The sequence below is a fragment of the Miniopterus natalensis genome, chromosome 2 (genome assembly GCF_054644295.1).
Source record: "Miniopterus natalensis isolate mMinNat1 chromosome 2, mMinNat1.hap1, whole genome shotgun sequence".
NCBI classification, from domain to species: domain Eukaryota; kingdom Metazoa; phylum Chordata; class Mammalia; order Chiroptera; family Miniopteridae; genus Miniopterus; species Miniopterus natalensis.
In genome coordinates this window covers 131,518,102-131,537,646 of record NC_142082.1, presented here as the reverse complement: position 1 = coordinate 131,537,646, position 19,545 = coordinate 131,518,102, and the positions used below count along the sequence as shown (strand labels likewise).

The 19,545-nt window shown below is 41.2% G+C and overlaps 1 protein-coding gene across 1 annotated transcript in view; it reads right to left on the bottom strand.

The window, feature by feature from the left end:
• The window catches only part of WIF1 (Wnt inhibitory factor 1), a 68,149-nt gene that overhangs the window by 9,218 nt on the left and 39,386 nt on the right, over window positions 1-19,545 (bottom strand). The window contains exons 3-7 of the mRNA XM_016199700.2: window positions 18,532-18,640; window positions 8,249-8,389; window positions 7,191-7,286; window positions 5,596-5,691; window positions 1,127-1,222 (exon numbers count right to left, since the gene is read on the bottom strand). Of these exons, the coding sequence (XP_016055186.1) occupies window positions 1,127-1,222; window positions 5,596-5,691; window positions 7,191-7,286; window positions 8,249-8,389; window positions 18,532-18,640 (538 nt within the window). The remainder of the gene's footprint in view (window positions 1-1,126; window positions 1,223-5,595; window positions 5,692-7,190; window positions 7,287-8,248; window positions 8,390-18,531; window positions 18,641-19,545) is intronic.

Here is a 19,545-nt window from a genome sequence, read left to right as displayed (position 1 = left end):
GTTAAAATAGGAAGTCGGTATTATTCAATTTTGAACCCACAACTTCAGAAACTATGGCTGTACCAGACACAGTGGTGTTTTACAGATATAACGCGGCTGGAAATGAAAATGCCATGTTCCGGGCCCTCCGGAAGGCAGGCGCAGGGCCCGCAGCGCCTCCCTGAGCGAGCGGCGCTCCTGCCTCTGGATCACGAAGCGCCCCGACCGGCTGGCTCAGTTCTGCCTTTAGCAGAGCACTTCAGTGATTTGCTGAGGGCCACATGGTGGCAAAGCCAGGACGAGCAGTTTGATGTCCGGATTCCCAAAACAATGATATCTACCACATTCCACCTGTAAATTTTCACTTTTCTGTATTGGAGCAGGACAAACATGTGGTGAAGGCGTACCATGCCCCAATCTTAAGTTGAACAGCTCAACTGTTTTTTACATAAATAAAACACTCCCGTGACGCTTCATCAATCAAGATATAGAGCATTTTTGGCAGCCCATCAAGTTCCTTTGTGCCCCCAACCGCTGTTCTGGTTTCTGCCTGTCCTTGACCTTCCCAAAGGCGGAATCATGCGCATGCGCGTTTTTGGGTCTGGCTCCTTGGACTTGACCTAACACTGGTGCGGTTCGTTCACGTCGCTGTGTGCTATCATTTGTTCTTCTCTGCGGCCGTGCGCCCCTTTTCCCTTCTCCTTGGGTCTGTCATTTTTTCTTAGGTGGGTTGCTCGGCTCGGCCTAGTTTGGAATGTGCAGCGAGCAGCGGAGGGAAAGCTGAGTGCAGGGAGTGAGCACATTCCAGCCGCCCCAAAGCTCTGGTCTACAGCTCCGGGCCGAAACCATGGCTCGGAACAAGGAGAAGGGCCCAAAGTCACCAAGCGGGACGCAGCGCGCTGAATAACCCACATGCAGGGTCGGAGGGCGTGAGCTCCGAGTCCTCTGAGCTGAGCTATGTCCCTCCATCCCACCTTTAGCCAAATGAACAGGGGCTGAGTCCCGTGGAAAGAAACCACTGGCCTGAGGCCTTGGACAAGCGACCATTGTCCCTGGGCTTCAGATTGCTCATTGATAAAATGAAGGGGTTAGATGGAGTTTCTAAGGTCCCTAAAAATCAAAGAGAATGCAGAAGGTCAATACTCACTTATTTCACACTGTTCCCCCTCTAGTCCTGGAGGGCAAATGCACTTTCCAGGATAGAAGCAGGTCCCTCCATTAAAGCAGGTAGTCGAGCAGTTTGCTGTTAGAATAAATAACAGGGTATTGCATTAGACAGTGGGTTAAATCTAAAAAAAAGAAAAAACTTCACTTACAGTTAGGTGGTACTTTGGAAGCATCTGCTTCTCGCCCATTTACTTATGCAGTAAAGTAAGTCTCTTTATAAATACAGGGATTGGAACCAACTGCCTGACATTTGCAGACTCCAACAACATAATAGGATACCATACACGTTACATAGTACCCTCCCAGAGGGGTTTCGTCTTAGTGTAAAGAGGCATGGTGTATAAAAAATTATTTTTAAAAATTTCTTAGAAATTTCTATGCCCTTAAAAGAAGAAAATCACTATAAACCCCCCATTTTTTTTTTTTTTTTTAGAAATTAAAACATCATTTTTATATAAAACAAACATGAAGCTATATGGATACAATAGACATTTTGCATGATTTTAAAAGATAAAGCATAACCCTTTGAAGGAATTTGTTTGCACCCCACCCAAACCCAATTCATGTCGCCTCCCCTCCAGTTAAGGTGACACTCAGTGGACGCTTTGTAAAGCTCCTCACTTTTATTCTTAAGCCAGATTCGCCTTAAAAGCTGTTTGCAATCGTGAAACCGGGAAATACAATGTCTAAAGGGAAGGAAGGTCCTACTTCACATAATGCTGCATGGAAACATACCCCCCACCCCAATTTTTTAAGCTAAAGGAAGAGGGAAATGGGGAAAACTTTCAAAGTCAAAATGGGTAAAAAGAAGAGAAGTCCTAAGTATTAGGATCCGGCAAAGGAGAAAGCAACTTTTTTTCAAAAGAAGAACAGAGATCCATCTTATGTAAAAGAAATTTTTTTTTTTTTTTAAATGGACTTTTATGATGTTTGGAAGAAGGGATGCCTGGACTCAGGGAAAGACATCCTGCCGACCCTCGTGAGACCCCATAGGCAGGGAAGGGGCAAGAGCATGCGCCAGAGGGCTGAAAGCTTGGGTATGTTATTGTGGGAGCGCAAGTCACTGGGTCACCAGGTAAAAGTCGACGGTGTGTGATTCACACTAAACCCTCTCTCTTGGTGTCAACTTCTGGAATTTGACTACTTATTGGCACCTAAAATGAGAGAGGACAGAAATGGGGATGGGGGACCTAAAAATAGACAAGTCGGCTCATTTTATAAAGGAGACTAAAATTAAAGCTTGGATTCTCAGATTCTCAGCAATTCCAGGTATATGGCCTATTTGTTCTTGTCCTATATAAAACGGGCCAAAGTTGGCTATAGATGAACAAAAGCTGAAGTAAGCTTCCAGTAAGAAAATCAGAAAGGAAATCCAAAGGTTATGTGTGTGTGCTTTTCTTTGTGGAAAAGAAGTCCAACTAGAATGTTCTATGAATATCATGCTTCTTAAGTGAGAAAGCTTTAAAAAAAAAAAAATCCTAAGTATCTCCCAGCTTAAGACAATGATGTACTCATCTTGGCAAAAGCCTCCTGATGTAGAGGGGGGAACAGCAGCATTGGGTATAGGATTTAGGATTTAGAATTTGGGTTTAAGAGAACAGGCTCTTTGAGTTTCCTAACTTTGCTACTTGGTGCTAGTATTGTTAGGACTGGACAGTTGTATCTGTGAGTGTGTCCTGTCTCCCCACTTGTCCCCGTTTCTCTTCGGGATAATAAGATGTGAAAACACCCAGGACCAGTGCCCACTTGGCCGCAGCCCTCTGGGCACTACCCCTTATTAACCTGTAGAATGCAATGAACCTGGGAGCTTATTTGAAAGTTATGAAATATGACAAAGCTGGTTATAGAATCTGGCCACACTCTTAGTATTTGTATAATATTTTACCATCCAGACCAAAGTCATCTACGTTTCTTCTGTGCGATCATTCTTGACCAGAAAAATGAGCTACAGACATTAAGTATCTTTCACAGGCACTGAGGGTCTGCTAGGCCAATGCTTATCGACTCAGTTCCTGAAGTTTGTGCCTGATGTCCCAAGAGCCAACAAAAGTTAATCTTTAATGTTTCTTTCAGTATGTAGAGCTAAGGTCTAGCTCCATGCCAGCAATTAAACCATTTTTCAGAAGCTCTATACACCCTCCTGGACAATAAAAGCATTTTTTGTTAAGGTAGTAAAAAAAATTGTTTTTAAATGTTCCCAGGTCTCCAGTAAGATCAAATGAAATTTCAACAGACTTTCTAAAAGAATTTTAAAAATAATTTGGCATCTAACAAGGAGAAAAAATTTTCATCTGAAAGGTAAAATATTGCCAAATGTAAAACATACTGGAATGCAGATAGATATTTTCCTTCAACAGGGATCAGGTAGCATTTGTGAACCCACATCAACAGGAAAACAATGCCGCTGACCCTCCACTGTGCAACCTACGCCAGGAACAGCCACATCCACGTAAGCGGCCTCGCAAATGTTCTCGTTAAACCTGCTAATACCTGAGTTCTTTATCCAGATCTCTGAAGGATTTGCTTTACTTCCTAATCGTTTTGATATAACATAAACTTAATTCTGCTTCAAGAAATGCCCAATTCTGAAATGGCAGAGATGCTGACTGTGAAATTTAGACAAGTACAAAAAAGATTCACAACGGAGAATTTTACCCACTGGCTGTTAATTATTATCAGTGTCGCTGGTGCTTACTTTTTATAAATCTAAATTTTAAAAATTGTCTTTGACCCAATGCTCTACTTTTAAAGATCATTTAAAAATAAAAGGTAGAGAGGGTCTTACGTATTGTCTCAGGTAGCAGTGGGGTATGGGGACCAGGGTTCAATGGTTAATTTCCATTTAGAAATGTGAAAAGCAGGACCCACGTCAAGGTATTTGCCCAGATCCGGAGTGACTCACGGAGGAACCAGGACCTGAAACAGGCAGCCTGGGCGTCAGGGCACAGGGCAGATGTGAATGTGGACCAAGCTACTCAAGTTCTATGGCCTCATTTATCTGAGAACGTGATGCATAAAAGTTTACATTTCTCAAAGGTTGTTGAGAATAAAATCAGATAATTGTATGAAGTACTTGCACCACAAAATAGCAGGCAACTGAAATTATTATTCTGCAACTCATGCTACGGGCTCTTTCCTTTAGCTCCCCTTTCTTTCTTTAAAGCTGCTCATTCCAGTCTTAACTGGTGCTAAATGCATTGTCACTAAAGAGACATCTCGCAAAAATAACACTTATTTTATTTCAAGCATATATTTCTTTTAAAAAATAGTGCTCTGCCCGGCCAGGGTGGCTTAGCAGTTAAGTATGGACCTATGATCCGGGAGATCTCAGCTCGATTCCCTGTCAGGGCACGTGCCCGGGCTGCGGGCTCGATCCCCAGCAGGGGGCGTGCAGGAGGCAGTGGATCAATGACTCATCATTGATGTTTCTATCTCTCTCTCCCTCTCCCTTCCTCTCTCTGAAATCAATAAAATATTTTTTTAAAAAAAATTTTAAATAGTGCTCTACTCATGCAACTACCACTTTTGGCACAAGGACAATTTCATTAAATGCACACACTCTGCAGGATATTACTTATTTTTTTTCCGTAAAAGATGTGAACTGGGCAAAATAGAGAGGTATCTTGTAAAGAGTATGAATCATTCAATAATAGTTTAGGGCCAAGTCTGAATCCACTTTCTAAGAGTAGAATCTGGCTGTGATGCTGCATTACAGGAAGGAGGAACCCGGTGTCTCAGGGATGTGATCTGTAAACAGGGCTTTGAATTGGGGGACAGTGAACTTCTAGGTCAGGCAATCTGGAGCATGTTGTTTCATTTCTGTCTTAGAAGTTCACCCATAAAGCTGATTAGGACCTACCAAAACTCATGTGGCAAGGACACCTAGTTGCTCACAAAAATCCAGGCTCCCCTTCCATAAAGTTGTCAGTGGAAGACAGCTGTCCAGCCAGGGACAGCATTTTTCCTGCCTGCTTCCAAGTAGACATGGGTTAATTCCTACCTATGGAATAAGTGTGGAAGTTTTGTGGGTCACTTCTGAGCCAGGTTTTTGTGTGTGTGTGTGTGTGTCTTTGTTTTGTTTTTAAGCAGTGCTTGCTCCAATCTCTCTTTCTCTGCTTATTGGATGGATCCAAAGAGCTCCAAAATTCTATGCAGGACCACAGATGGAAGGTCCCTGGGTCCCTAAGTCACTACATGGAGCAAAGTTGCCCTGCCCACTGACCAGGTAGGTAATTCCTGCACAGGAGCATTCTGTGAGTGAAAATAAACTTCTACTTTGTTAAGCTCCACTAAAAGGTGGGGTTAAAGTTACTACAGTGGCCAGCAAAGTGATACACCCTATTTACAGTGCTGTTATGAAGAGTGACGATATATTAAATACATATCTTTTATCAAACATTTAAAAAGTAAAAAGAACCTTGTTCTTAAAAAAACAAACAAACCTGTTACCTTTATCACAGTTGACTCCATAGAATCCAGGTGGGCAGATGCAGAAACCAGGAGTAACACAAAGCCCGCCATTCATACATCGCGGTGTGCAAAGCGCTGGTAGGGAGAGAGAGAGCTCTGATTAAGGCCACAGAGGGTTTGCGGCAGGAGCACTTTAGAAATGTCAATAATATAACAGGTCTACATTTTCAAGCTTTGTGGTTGACTAAAAAATTGTCACTCTTAAGGGATACAAGTTCTCCATATTAAAAATTATTTTTGTGCTGTAAGTCAGACTTTTTTCTCATATTATTTTTTAACCAATTTCATGGAAGAGAATTTTGGAACTGTTCCATCTGAATGGTGATCAAAATTTGCTCAGAATCATTATTTCAACTAAGATAATGGTATTAGGACTGTAAATAATTTTTCCTGCCCTATTTCCTTGATCTTCTAATTCCAAAATAGATGCAAACAAAAAAAATCCTTATTTCTTAAAGATGAAAAATATTGCCCAGCCGGGCGTGGCTCAGCAGTTGAGCGTCGACCTAGGATCCAGGCGATCAGGGTTCGATACCCGGTCAGGGCACATGCCCGGGTTGTGGGCTCGATCAATGACTCTCTCATCATTGATGTTTCTCTCTCTCTCTCCCTCTCCCTTCCTCTCTCTGAAGTCAATAAAGATATATTTGAAAAAGAAAAAAAAAGATGAAAAGTATTTTGATTATTTTGGTCAAATAAGCTCTTAGTATTTAAGTATCTTGGGGTTAATACACATTTTCTTGTTTATCTTTTTTTTTCATATAACTTCCTTAATAGTGATTTCACTTAACCGGATGTGCTCACTACACAAATTATATTCATTGTTTTGTTTTTTTTTTTGCCTTATAGCAACTTTATAACTTAGGTATAGACTCAATCGTGAATTAAACTACTTTAAAAAATCTTTATTGATTTCAGAGAGAGAAAAGGAGAGGGAGAGAGAGAGATAGAAACATCAATGATGAGAGAGTCATTGGTCGGCTGCCTCCTGCACGCCCCTTACCAGGGATTGAGCCCGCAACCCGGGCATGTGCCCTGACTGGGAATTGAACCACAATCTCCTGGATCCTAGGTCAGTGCTCAACCTCTGAGCCACGCCAGCCAGGCTAACCTACTTTTTTTTTCTTTTAATTTATCTTTATTGTTGAAAATATTACAGATGTCCCCTTTTTCCCCTGACTAAACTTCTTTTAATTGGAGTAGAAACTTTCAAATCAATCATAATACTAGCTTTTAAATGCAATTTAAGTAGAGGGGAAGAAACCTCAAAACTTTTATAAGATTATGTCGAAGCATAGTATATATAATAGTTAATATTTGGTGGGGGGAGTTGCCACAAAGAATGTAGACATTGTGCCAAAGTTCTCTGACCCTGTCACCGCATATTTGGATTGAACAGAAAACCACTCCTAGAAGAAATACTTTCCAATAGCTCTTCTGTGGCTTTTTAAAGATTTCACCAATCCTTATAATGTGACCAGAAAAATAATTTCAGGGGATGTGTTAAAAACTCATGTGGGGCTCCTGCGTGACATGCATTTCACCGGGGCGCAAGCAGGGGACGTCACCTTTACCTTTCTCACAGTGAGGCCCGTAGAACCCGTCAGGACACTCACAGACGCGTCTTTCGTTACAAAACCCTCCATTTCGGCACCCTCCTGGGCATTCGGCTTCACCAAAGAGAAACAGGATTAAATGGACACCTTTGAGATCATGTTGGGCAAATTACCGCGAGCGTGACGAGGTAGTGGCCGTTTTCCCCTGGTGCACCAATGACCCTCATTTATCCAACACCGACGCTTCTACCGCTTTCTCTCTATCCCACTTGTATTTCACTAAGTCTTCAAAGTAAGATTTTGTGTCTCTCAGTCTCACTTCCAACAGTATGGGGCTCGTGGAAGGAGGCAAAGCAAGCCTTATTGCGCCTTCATTCCCACCTGTTAACCTGCTGTGCCCCCTTAAAGTCACGCTGAAACAGGATCAACGACGCGCCCTCCATAATTCACTTTAAGAGGGCGGAATGACCCCTTGGTACATCTTCACAGCACTGAAAGCTTCCAGAGATAAATTCTGTGCTGGAAAAGCTTGTGTGAGGACGGGAAAGGAGCCAGGCCTTCACGCTGAGGTGGGCATCCGGGGCGTGGTGGCGAGGGCCTCTGCCGGGCAGAGATCGCCAGCGTGATGGTGGCACCCTGGCCGCCAGAGGTCAGCAGCACCAAGCCCTGGACAGGGGGAGGGAGTGTTGCTCTGGCAGGTGGCAGTTGCTGGTATGACTGCCAACCTTGCTATGCCTGAGGATCCAGAACAAGAAAAGGGGGAAATCCATGACCATAGGTAAGATACCCCTGGGGACTCCCAAAGACCCCGCTGGGCAAGGCGAAGGAGAGAGGCAGGAGACAGGGAATTCTGAAGGAGGTATCAGAGCTCCTACAATTGAGAATGGGCAAAGCAAAGAAAGTCTGCCTTAGTGCTGTCACTGGCCCGTGTGTATCACCCTCTCCTCCCACTGGTGTGATTATACAAAAACTTATCTACCTGCGTACCTACCTACCTACCTACCTACCTATGATTTTTACCCAGATCACACCTGGAGGCCTTATGAGCTTTCTCTTGAGTCACCGTTGGCAGTTACCTTGTTGACACGTTTTAAAGAAGATCGCATTCTGAGGCGTCTGTAGGATGGTGTTGCCCTCAGAATTCATTACGATCACATTCACTTCAAATGCTGCCACTCCGTCTTGTTTCCCAAGGCAAGGGAAGCCAACTTGAACAACTAAAGAAAAAGAAAGTATTGAGAAACAGTTTACCCGGTCCATTCTGGTTTTACAGACATCTTGGTAAGGCAGACCAAGAACAAAGCAGCAATGTTCACATTTCATTATCTGACATCCTTGTATCTCCACTGGAGTAGGGAGTGTATTGCGATCATCTGGGCGTTCTCCACAGAATTGGACATGATGCTGGATGGAGAAAGAATGGATTACCCTACTAGCACGGAACTGGGGATATTTTGTTTGTAGTCTGGCTTGTACTATCCTGGAAAGATTTTCTCTGAAAATTAAAGGTACAAATAGGTAGCATAGATTAATTAATCAGGGGAAGAAACGTTGTGGGCATCTTCACCAGCCTCCATATAATCCAAAACACAGTTAAATATCAACATTTCAGAATCTATTAAATAAAGCCCTATGAGCTCGTTTATTTTTATTCTGTGTGCTTGAAAGTGACAAAATACCTTCTTCGGAAATATTCTATAACTCAGACTAGACTCCAGTCATTGGACTGAGTTAACAAAGTTATTATTTCCTCAGGCTATTTGTTACTATTAGGAAGTGTCCATATCTTGGGGAATTAAGAAGACAGTTTGGTGTGATAAAATAATCTCACGATAGCCTTATATCTCACGGTTTAAGTTCCTAAAGAGGAGGCCACTTCTGTTTTGTGAGTCTAGTGATCACTTGGGGTGTGCATACATTGACTTAGGAACCAGCAATGTTACTATACCTAGAGGGCAAGGCGGCCACCAATTGCGGAATAACCATGTCACCAGGTGGGAATTGGCTCAAGTCATTGGCTGAGAGACTGATTATGTAAATTTCTAAAATCTACTTGATTGTCATAACATATCTACTGGGACTGACCCAGCTGATCCACTAGACTTTAGTTCTTCCTTAGAAATAGGAAAAAATATTGCTAATAGGTATTCACATGAAATTTTGCTTCATTTTGTTTCTGTATGGCAGGTAATAATTACTGCCAAGTCTGGGAAAATTATACCAAGCCAAGAAAAGTCCTTTTCCTTTAGGGTTTTCATAAACCTTTCCCCTAGGTTTATAAGAAAAAATGAGCTGGAAATTGGTCTGCTCTTTTCCATAAGGCACTGCACACAAGCTTCATACAATCTTCTTAATGTGCTTTGGCAATCAAACACTCCTCTCGAGGTTTTGGCATTGTCAGTGTTCATTACTGTGCTGGCCTCAAAATAACATGGATTTCCAGTTCTCCTGAACCTTAAAATGTTAGCACTGCAAATAATCAATTCGACATGATGAGAAGGATATATAGGTATTTTAACAGAAATCAAAAGAGAGAGAAAGTCAAAGTGGTGACTGAAGTTTCAAAGTAAAATTGTCCCCGTTGAAAGCCTTGGCTTAATGAAATCTTATATATGAAAATGCCAACTTAGAAAACACAAAAATTCATCGTAGGGATTTCTACTTCAGAGGGAAGCAAAGGAACTGACAAATAATTTCTTTCCATTGTTAACTCTTTTATAATTTTCACTTTGTTCAATTATAAAAGTTTATTTATCTTTCTCATGAGTCTTTTTTTGGTTTGCTTGATGATTATTATTAATTGAATTTATTGGGGTGACATTGGTTAATAAAATTATACAGTTTTCAAGTGTATAATTCTATGATATATCATCTGTATTTTGCATTGTGTGCCTACCACCCAAAGTCAAGCCTGTTCTCATGAATCTTTTGCATGGATGGGAGGCCAATAATTGCCCCAAGGTATAAAAAGATGGGAGAACCTGAAAGGATACTTAAAGATAGAACTTTCAGAATCTTCCTCACCACATGTCATCCTCCAAACTGTTACGTTCCAGGTGTATCTTCTTCCTGGACCTTATTCAGCCTCCACTTGGCAGCCCTCCTAACTCTTTTAAAAAGGCTCTTAAGTTTTATTTTAGCTTTCAGAATCCTGGTAGGAAAGAGATGTTTGTAGGTAAATGCTCAGTTTCTGTTTATCAGCACTGTTAAGAACAGTTACTATTTCATCCATATTTTGAGATGTGCTAAAAGCAAACCATTTACGAATCGGGTTAAGGTCCGACTGCATGTTCACGTGCTCCAGTCATCCGGGGCCGCGTCTAGAGGGTTGGAGAGCTCGGGGAAAGCGTGGGACTTGCTAACACGGCCTCTAAGTCAGTCAGTCAACGTGAGAGATGCACAGAGGGTTCCTGGCCTGGGGTATAAAAAATATGGCCCTGAACAATCCCAGGGGAGAAAAACCAGGATGCAAAATCCAATAGAAACCTCAAGGGGGGAAACACACCGTAAGTAACTTTCTTTAGGGTTTTCCCAAGATGAGTTTTTCCCTCTAAGTTCAAAGGGTTCATCCATTCAATGAATATTTACTGAGTGATTACTATGTGCCAGTCACTGTTCTAAGCACTTTAGTAAAGAAGCCAAATAAAAACCCCTGCTCATTTTGGTACTTATGTTTCAGTGATTTATTTTGAAGACATTTTGTGATAGTAAAATATTTTAATCATTTAAACATCTAGAAAAGTCTCCATTCATTGATGGATAGTTAGGTTGTTTCTGTGGCTTGGCGATGGTAAATAATGCTGCGGGTGTAGATATTTTTTGAGTTAGTGTTTTCATTTCCTTTGGATATATTCCTAGAAGTCAAATTGCTGGATCATATGGTAGTTCTATTTTTAATTTTTTGAGGAACCTCCATACTGTTTTCCATAGTAGCTGTACCAATTTACATTCCTACCAACAGTGTAGAGATGAGCCCTTTTCCCCACACCCACACCAGCATTTATTACCTCCTGTCTTTTGATGGTAGCCATTCTAACAGGCATGAGGTGATAGCTCATTGTGGTTTTAATTTGCATTTACCTAATAACTAGTGATGTTGAGCATCTTCTCATGTACCTGTTGGCCTTTCATATATCTTCTTTGGAGAAACGTCTACTCAGGTTCTTAACCCACTTTAAAATTACTTTCTTTTTGCTATTGAGTTGTATGAGCTCTTTATATATTTTGGATATTAACCCCTTATCAGATATATGGTTTGCAAATATTTATTCCCACTCCATAGGTTTTCTTTTCACTTTGAGGACGGTTTCTTTTGCTGTGCAGAAGCTTTTTAGTTTGATGTAGTCCCACTCATTTATTTTTTATTTTGTTGCTTGTGCTTTAGGAGTCATATCCAAAAAGTCACTGCCAAGACTGATGTCGAGGAGCTTTATTCCTGTTTTCTTCTAGGAGGTTCATGGTTTCAGGCTGTACATTTAAGTCTTTAGTCCATTTTGAGTTAATTTCTGTGAGTGGTGTATATGTTAGCCTCATTTCAGTAAGTGACTTTTGTGAAACCTGTGCTCTACCCAGACTTGATTGCTTTCAGCTCCCAAAATGTGGCACACGCCCAGAGCGCCCCGACTCTGTACACCCACCCTGAGTGTGGGTGTTCTTTCCCCTTCTTTCTGTCCAGTGTCCTTCCACTCACCTATCAAAATGCAAATCAGACCACACTTGCTCTCTGTAGCCTTTCCCAACACCCCCTCTGGCTATGTCATTTCACTTATATATGTCACAGACACCTCTCTCAATGATTGCATTACAATATATGATTTAATTATGGTTCTGCATCCTTTGCTAGACATAACATCTTCAAAGGCAAGGACCACGCCTTATTTGTTTTTGTAATCTCAGCATCTAGTATTTGTCTGTCACAACCTAAGCACTGACATACACAAAGATATACCTTATGGGAGACACACCCATATACCTTTAACACACAGGCACGCACTTGCACATATACACATGCACACTCACACGCATACACAGAAAGAGACAAAAACTCACCGTAGACAGCGGGAGATACAGAGTATAAAATATTAACAATGTGCACTCTGAAAAACACGTGTACAAAGAAAAAGAGACACTGAAAGCAGAAAAAGCGTAGTCTCTCTACTTCCAAGGAATAATAGAAATGCGAAAGTTACGTTGTGCTTTTGCAACAAGCACATGCGTGGAGAGCCACTTTTACCAAAAGCTAGATGAAACTGGGCCAGATGCTGTAAAATCCAGTGTGGTCTAGGCTGTATAATCGAAACCGAGGTAAATTAAAACAACTCAGAAAAACTAAAGCAGATTGAACACAACTCACATGGCACTGGAGCACACGCTGATGTGCAACTGATTGCATGTAAACGAACTCTCCCACAGAAGTAAACAACAGCGTATTCTAACTAAATACCTCTTCCCACCGAGATGGGCACGGTGCTCGCACAGCCTCAGGCCCCGGTCGCCCGAGCCTCTGGCCTCTCAAGGGAAAGGGGGGCAGGGGGGAGAGAGCTCATTCTGCACCCCGCGGATTACACGCTGCCCCGTGATTAGAATCACCCCACGCAGAGTCATCAGCGCCCCAAGCCGAGCCGGCGGCCCCTCATTCTCTCACAAACCTGCGCACCCGCCCTGGGCCTCACTTTCTGGCGAGGGCTGGGTCACCAAGAAGGTGGCCCTTCCAGCCCTAGCGCCTATTTAAAAGTTTCTAGACACTGGATTCCTGAAAGTCTCGATGGAGACACACCACCGCTCTGTCGCTTTCACGGTATGACAGAGACGGAGTGTTCGAAGAGGCAAAGCCTGGGCTTTATGGAAACTGTGTTTTCTGTTACCCAGCTCAGTCACTTTACGGAACCACCCTGCAGTTTGTATTTCCTGTGTTTGTTCTCTTCAGATGCCAGGAGGCAGGCCCTTCGCAACTGTTAAAGATCAAGAGTTTGCTTTTTCAATGTTTAGGCGTAGAAGGAGTCTGTGGGATGAAAGAACAGCTTAGCAGCTCGGGGGGATAAAACAGGCCCGTAGAATAATGAACACTACCTGAATCCTTAGGAGCAAAGACACACTGATTTGGTTACTTTTTAATAATTCCAGGTACCCTCCGCTGCTCCCACTGTGGGGACCGAGCTAATGAGGCTAATGAATGCCCGCCCTGCAATGGGCTACAATTCCCATAAACTTCTTGCACCTGCATTTTTTGCAAAGAAATCCTACATCTGCCTCCAAAACCTATTGTGTGGGGGAGGAGTTGTACATGCAAAGTGTGTGTGTGTGTGTGTGTGTGAGTGCGCCTACACAAGTCACCTGGTACTGGAAGGCTTGTTCTTTTTCAAGTCTCCTTGCCCAAAGCATCACCCATTTTCCCCTCTAAATTTTATTACTTATAAAGATTCTAAATTATTAGAACATGATGTTATATCTAAACATGATCTATTAAAATAATCTCACATCATATGTTCAAACTCTTATTGGTTCAATATCCTAAGAAGTAGAATTTCAGTAAGCTTTTTTAACTACACACAGTAAGTGAATAAAGCTGGCAAGCATTAAATTAGAAATTCAAAAATTCAAGACTTATTGGAAGTTGAGCAGCTGTAACTGGGTAATTAATTTAATTGTGCATTTTAATGGGCTACAATGAGCTTGTATTCTTTTAATAATCAGAAAAAGACAAAGGGAAAATATCAAAACTAGAAATAGCAATTAAGAGACATGTTATGTACTTATTTTATTATGGACAGTTTCTATTAAGCCCTCACTGGTGGTTCACTTGGTTGGAGAATCATCCCATACACCGAAAGGCTGCGGGTTCAGTTTCCAGTCAGGGCACGTACCCAGGCAGTGGGTTTGATTCCCAGTCAGGGCGAGTGAGGGAGGTGACCGATCCATGTATTTCTCACCCTCCCCGTCAGATCAATAAAAGCATATCCTCAGGTGAAGATTAAAAAAAAAAAAAAAAAGAGCAAAATATTTGATCAAGAAAAATTTTATAGAAAATTATCTCTGACTAAAAAGGAACATGGCATGGGACATGTGACATGGCCATATTCTAAGAATTTGGTGTCCAGAGTGTCTTTCTTGTCTCTGTCATGTAGTAAATCCCAAGCAATGGCATCTGAGTAGAACTGGAATATCTATGTCTCGGGATGGGATGGGATGGGATGGGATGGGATGGGATGGGATGGGATGGGATGGGATGGGATGGGATGGGGTGGGGTGGGGTGGGGTGGGGTGGGGTGGGGTGGGATGGGATGGGATGGGATGGGATGGGATGGGATGGGATGTCCCTGTCTCTGGGATAGGATAGCCCTATCTCTGGGATGGGATATCCATATCCTTGAGGCTACAAATCACAGGCTAATGAATCTCCAGAACCTCAGGCCTCATTCATTCATATGGGCTCCTTAGAATCTCAAGCCCATGTGGATTGGAAGCAGATCCTCTGGGAGGGCTGCTAGTCATACCTGCAGCACTGGGATGACCCAAGAGAAACTCAAATTCACTCTTCCATTCTACATCCACACTAGCACTTATGCCAGGAAATTAGGAAAGGTCTGTGCTCATTCAGTCCCCAACTCTTATGCTGGAAAGTGGCAATACTGAGCCATTGGAAGAAGTAAGTAACTGTAAACTGAAAATGGACTTTCTAAGGGTGCCTGATTTCCTGATAATTTCATAGATTTATGTTAGTGCCTAATGAGATCCTCACTTGACACATGACAATTATTCTAACATTCCTCTAGAACGTGTGGCCTGTGGGCGACACATGGCCCAGGAAATCATTTGGTCTGGCCTTGACAAGGCCTCACTAAAGAGAAGCAGTTCCAGCCATCACTTTAGGGGTGAGTTAATTAAATGTTTGACCAAATATAGTAGGCTAATTTTTAAGTCGATAATTTTGTATGGCTCACTAATGATGTTATAAATATCCAAATGGCCTTTGGCAGAAAAAAGGTTCCCCATCCCTGGTCTAGAAGAATAAGACTAATTTTTTAAAAAAATATATCTTTATTGATATATTAAAGAGGAAAGGAGAGACAGAGACAGAGACAGAAACATCAATGATGAGAGAGTCACTGATCGAGCCCGCAACCCGGGCATGTGCCCTGACTGGGAACCGAACCCCGATCGCCTGGATCCTAGGCCGATGCTCAACCGCTGAGCCACGCCCGACCGGGCAAGACTAATTTTTTTAAAGAGGTTATGTTATCATTTAAAAAAATATTATAAAATTACAAATATTACAGTGTTAGAACAAACAGTACACTCTAAAACAACCGCTATGTATAAAGAAAGTTAATATGAAATAAAGTACATATCTTGAATCGATCCAACCTCTCATACTGGTAAAGTTAATGACTCAGAAAAATAATTAAGGTTAGAGCCTTACCTCATACTATTGCCAAAATAAATTTTTATAAAACACTAGAAGCATGTGTAAGTTATCACTTAGCTACTCTTTAGAATAGGAATTAATTTACAAGCCTAAAAGTAATAAAAAATATTTTTAAGCCCCTGCAAATTCCACCTCCCTCAAAGAAATATAAATAATAAATTGACAAGAACTGCACTAATTTGAAAGCATGTATGTACCCCTGTGTTCATTGCTGTGTTATTTATGATAGCCAAGATTTGGAAGCAGCCCATGTTCATCATAAATAAAAAAGCTGTGGTACATTTACACAATGGGATACTACTCGGCCAAAAAAGGAAGAAATCTTACCTTTTGTGACAGCATGGATGGACCTGGAGAGCATTATACTAAGTGAAATAAGCCAGTCAGAGAAAGACAAACACCATATGATCTCACTCATATGTGGAATCTAATGAACAAACTAAACTAACAAACAAAATGGAAACAGACTCATAGATAGAGGATAGAATGACAGGTGTCAGAGGGGAAGGGAGTTGCAGGGCTGGGTGAGAAAGGTGAAGGGATTAAGCAAAACTAAAACAAAACTCCTAGACAGACAATAGTATGGTGATTACCAGAGGGAAAGGGGAGTGGGGAAGGTAGAAGAGGGTAAAGGGGGTAAATGGTGATGGAAGGAGACATGATTTGAGGTGGTGACCACACAATACAATACACAGATGATGTACTATAGAACTGTACTCCTGAAACCTATATAATTTTATTAACCAATGTCACCCCAATAAATTCAATAAAAAAGCAAAGCATTGCATTAAAGGGTAAACATACTTAACATATAGAGGGCTTTGCAAATCAATAAGAGCACTATTATTTCAATATAAAAATGAGCGTGGTACACAGGCATTTTACATTGTCTAGTAAATAAAAGAAAATGTCCTCCCTCAATAGGAATTTTAAAAAGTCAAACTAAAAGAACACTGAGAAACTACTTTTCACTTTTTATGTCAGCAAAATAGTTAACATGATTAATAACCCACGTTGATGAGGCTGCATTCAGTGAGCCAGGCACTCCCCCACACTGCCAGCCAGGGTACAAATGGGTGCAAGCTTTGTGGAAAGCAATTGCATTTTGACAATTTGTTCTAAGAGCCTTTTAAAAAGTGCACAGTTCACATCCTTTGACACAATAATTCTACTTTTAAGAATCTATTTTACCAAAATAATGAGATGAGCACCAAGATTTTGACATACACATTAATCAACAAGTACTTTCTGAATGCCTGCGCTGTGCTGGGCCCTGTGTTGGCAGCTGTGGTGAATAAAGAAACAGACCTCCTGCCCAGTAACCATCTCTTACGTAAAAAGGATGGGTATTGTGCTATTTCTAGGTTCAAACCCTGAAAACAATCTAAGGAACATATAATAAAGGAATGAGTACATTAATTATGGTATGTTCATACAATGGAACATTATAAGGGCATTAAAAACAATTTTTGGAAAAATCTATGACACAGGAAAATGCTTATGTTAAAATGTTAAACGCAAAAAAAGTCATGATGCAAAACCAAATACATAATTTTACCACAATTATAAAAAAATACATGTTCATAGAAAAAAGACTAGATGGAAATATTTGAACATGTTAACATAAGTGACCTGTATTTTTCTAAAAGTCATAAAACCTGGGCCCTAGTCTCAGCTCCACTGCTTATTAGTAATATATGACTCTGAGAAAGTCAGTTAAACTTCATAAGCCTTAATTTTCTAATTTGTAAAATGGAGCTGTGATTCTGGCCTTGACTGCCTCCCAGAAATCAATTAGATAATGCATGAATGGGTGCTTTGTAAACTAAAAACTCTAACGAAATATCACATACTATTATTATTTTCTTAGCAAAGAAGAATGATTAGATCTGAGAGGCCAAACCCCTTTCTTCCATTTTTTCATAAGGGAAATTCTTACTTAATCCAGCAGCCTGCCCTTATCTGTGCGGGATATGTTCCAAGACCCCCCGGGGATCTGAAACCACAGATAGTACCAAACCCTATATCTACTGTTTTCCATATGCATACATACCTATGATAAAATTTAATTTTTAAGTTAGCCCCAGTAAGAGGTTAACAATAAATATAATACAATAGAACAATTATTACAATATACTGTAATAATAGTTATGTAAATGTAGTTTCTCTGTCAAAATAACTTACTGTACTGTGCTCATCTTTTCACTTAAAGGAAGCACGTTATGGCTTCTCGCTGGCATTTCTGAACTGCCAGCATCACCACGCTTGTGCTTCGGGGCCCGTATTGAGTAAAATAAGAGTGACTTGAGCACACGCACTGTGACAGGCAATCTGATATCCACGGTGGGTGGCGTATACAGCGTGGCTATGCTGGACAAAGGGGTGATTCACATCCCGGGCTAGACAGAGGGCGCAGCGTGAGATTGCATCGCACCACTCAGGGCAGCGCACGATTTAAAATGGTTTATTTCTGGAATTTTCCATTTAACATTTTTGGACCACCGTTGTCCAAGGGTAGCTGAAACCACAGAAAGTGAAACAGCAGATAAGGAGGGGACTGCTGTGCAATGCTCACTTACCCCACTGGCTCCCAATCACTTACCTGCACCTTTGCCATATTTCTGTGCCCTTCCTTAATCCACAATCACTGGCCAGATATATGTCACCTGGCCACTTTCTTTCTTTTTTTACATTTGGAATTATATGAACTGGGGCTACCTAGAGCTTTTTAGGAATTTCTAAAACTGCCATGTCTTCACTCCCATCCTAATTTTTTGCCCATAAGACATAACAACTGAGCTGCCCTAAAATCAAGCCATCTCTCAGGAAAATATTCCATATCGCTCTAATGGGTGACATCTGGATCTTAAATATTATTCCCATCATCATTCCATTTTAAGGGCAAAGCCTTCCTCTGAGGCAAAGACCACCCACCTGAGGCCTTGTGAGGCACTGTTCCCAGCAGAGGGACGTTGACGGTTGGATCTGCCATGATGCCTTTATCCAGAGAGCGCAAGGACAGGAATTCATAGAAGTATTCTGCCTGCAACAAAAGGCATCGACAGTCAGCATCGTGGAAGCCTTAGGGGGCGAGAAGGCGCCCCTCACCTCATCATCACGATGGGAGAGACACTTCACTCCGAGAACTTTGAGCACAGGCTGGCTGAGATGTTGCATTCACCCTTCTGGGTCTCAGAGCTCTAGAATGAGACTCTCTGTTTGAAGAGAAGTCATCTTTTAAAAACATTAATAACATTTATCCAAAATATCCACAAGGTAGACTCTTAGCTTAAACAATATTAGTTAGTTGTTTCTTAAAGGACTGAAAAAATGCTCTTAAGGAAAGAAGTGGTGTCAAAACAATCAAGTAGCCCTTAGAAAAATTCATCTCAGCTTCTTGGGCAATTCTTTAATTCTTTTCAAATCTGCAGTGAGTCTTTTGATCAGAATTTGGAAAGCTGTAATGAGGAATAATTAAAGTAGAAATCTATTGGCAAAAGAAGATATTAAAGTCCAAAATGTAATGAGCTTGCTGTTAATATTTTTCAGCGCCAGTCCCTTTCAGAGGTATAAGGTCTCAACTTAATTATGGAGAGGAAAGCCTAAAAATGCAAAATTCACCACCATAAAACAACAAGCCATAAAACATTACATTGTAAACATTTTCATTTTCCCACTAAATCTAGTTTTAAAAAAAAGGTTCCTGCTACTTGAACGACCATGAAATATTGGAAGCAGTGATGCATAATCTCACTGTAGAGCTTTATCTTTGATTTTTAACTGATTCTCAACTGGGTTATTAAGAGAGTTTGGAATGGGAACAATGTGTTCTTACTTAGGAATACAGAACAATCAATATAGAGGGCAGGTGGTAAAATGAGAGTTAGATAAGTCGACTGATTCTGCAGTTATCTGTAGAGATAACCGGAATTTGGATGGATTAGTAGG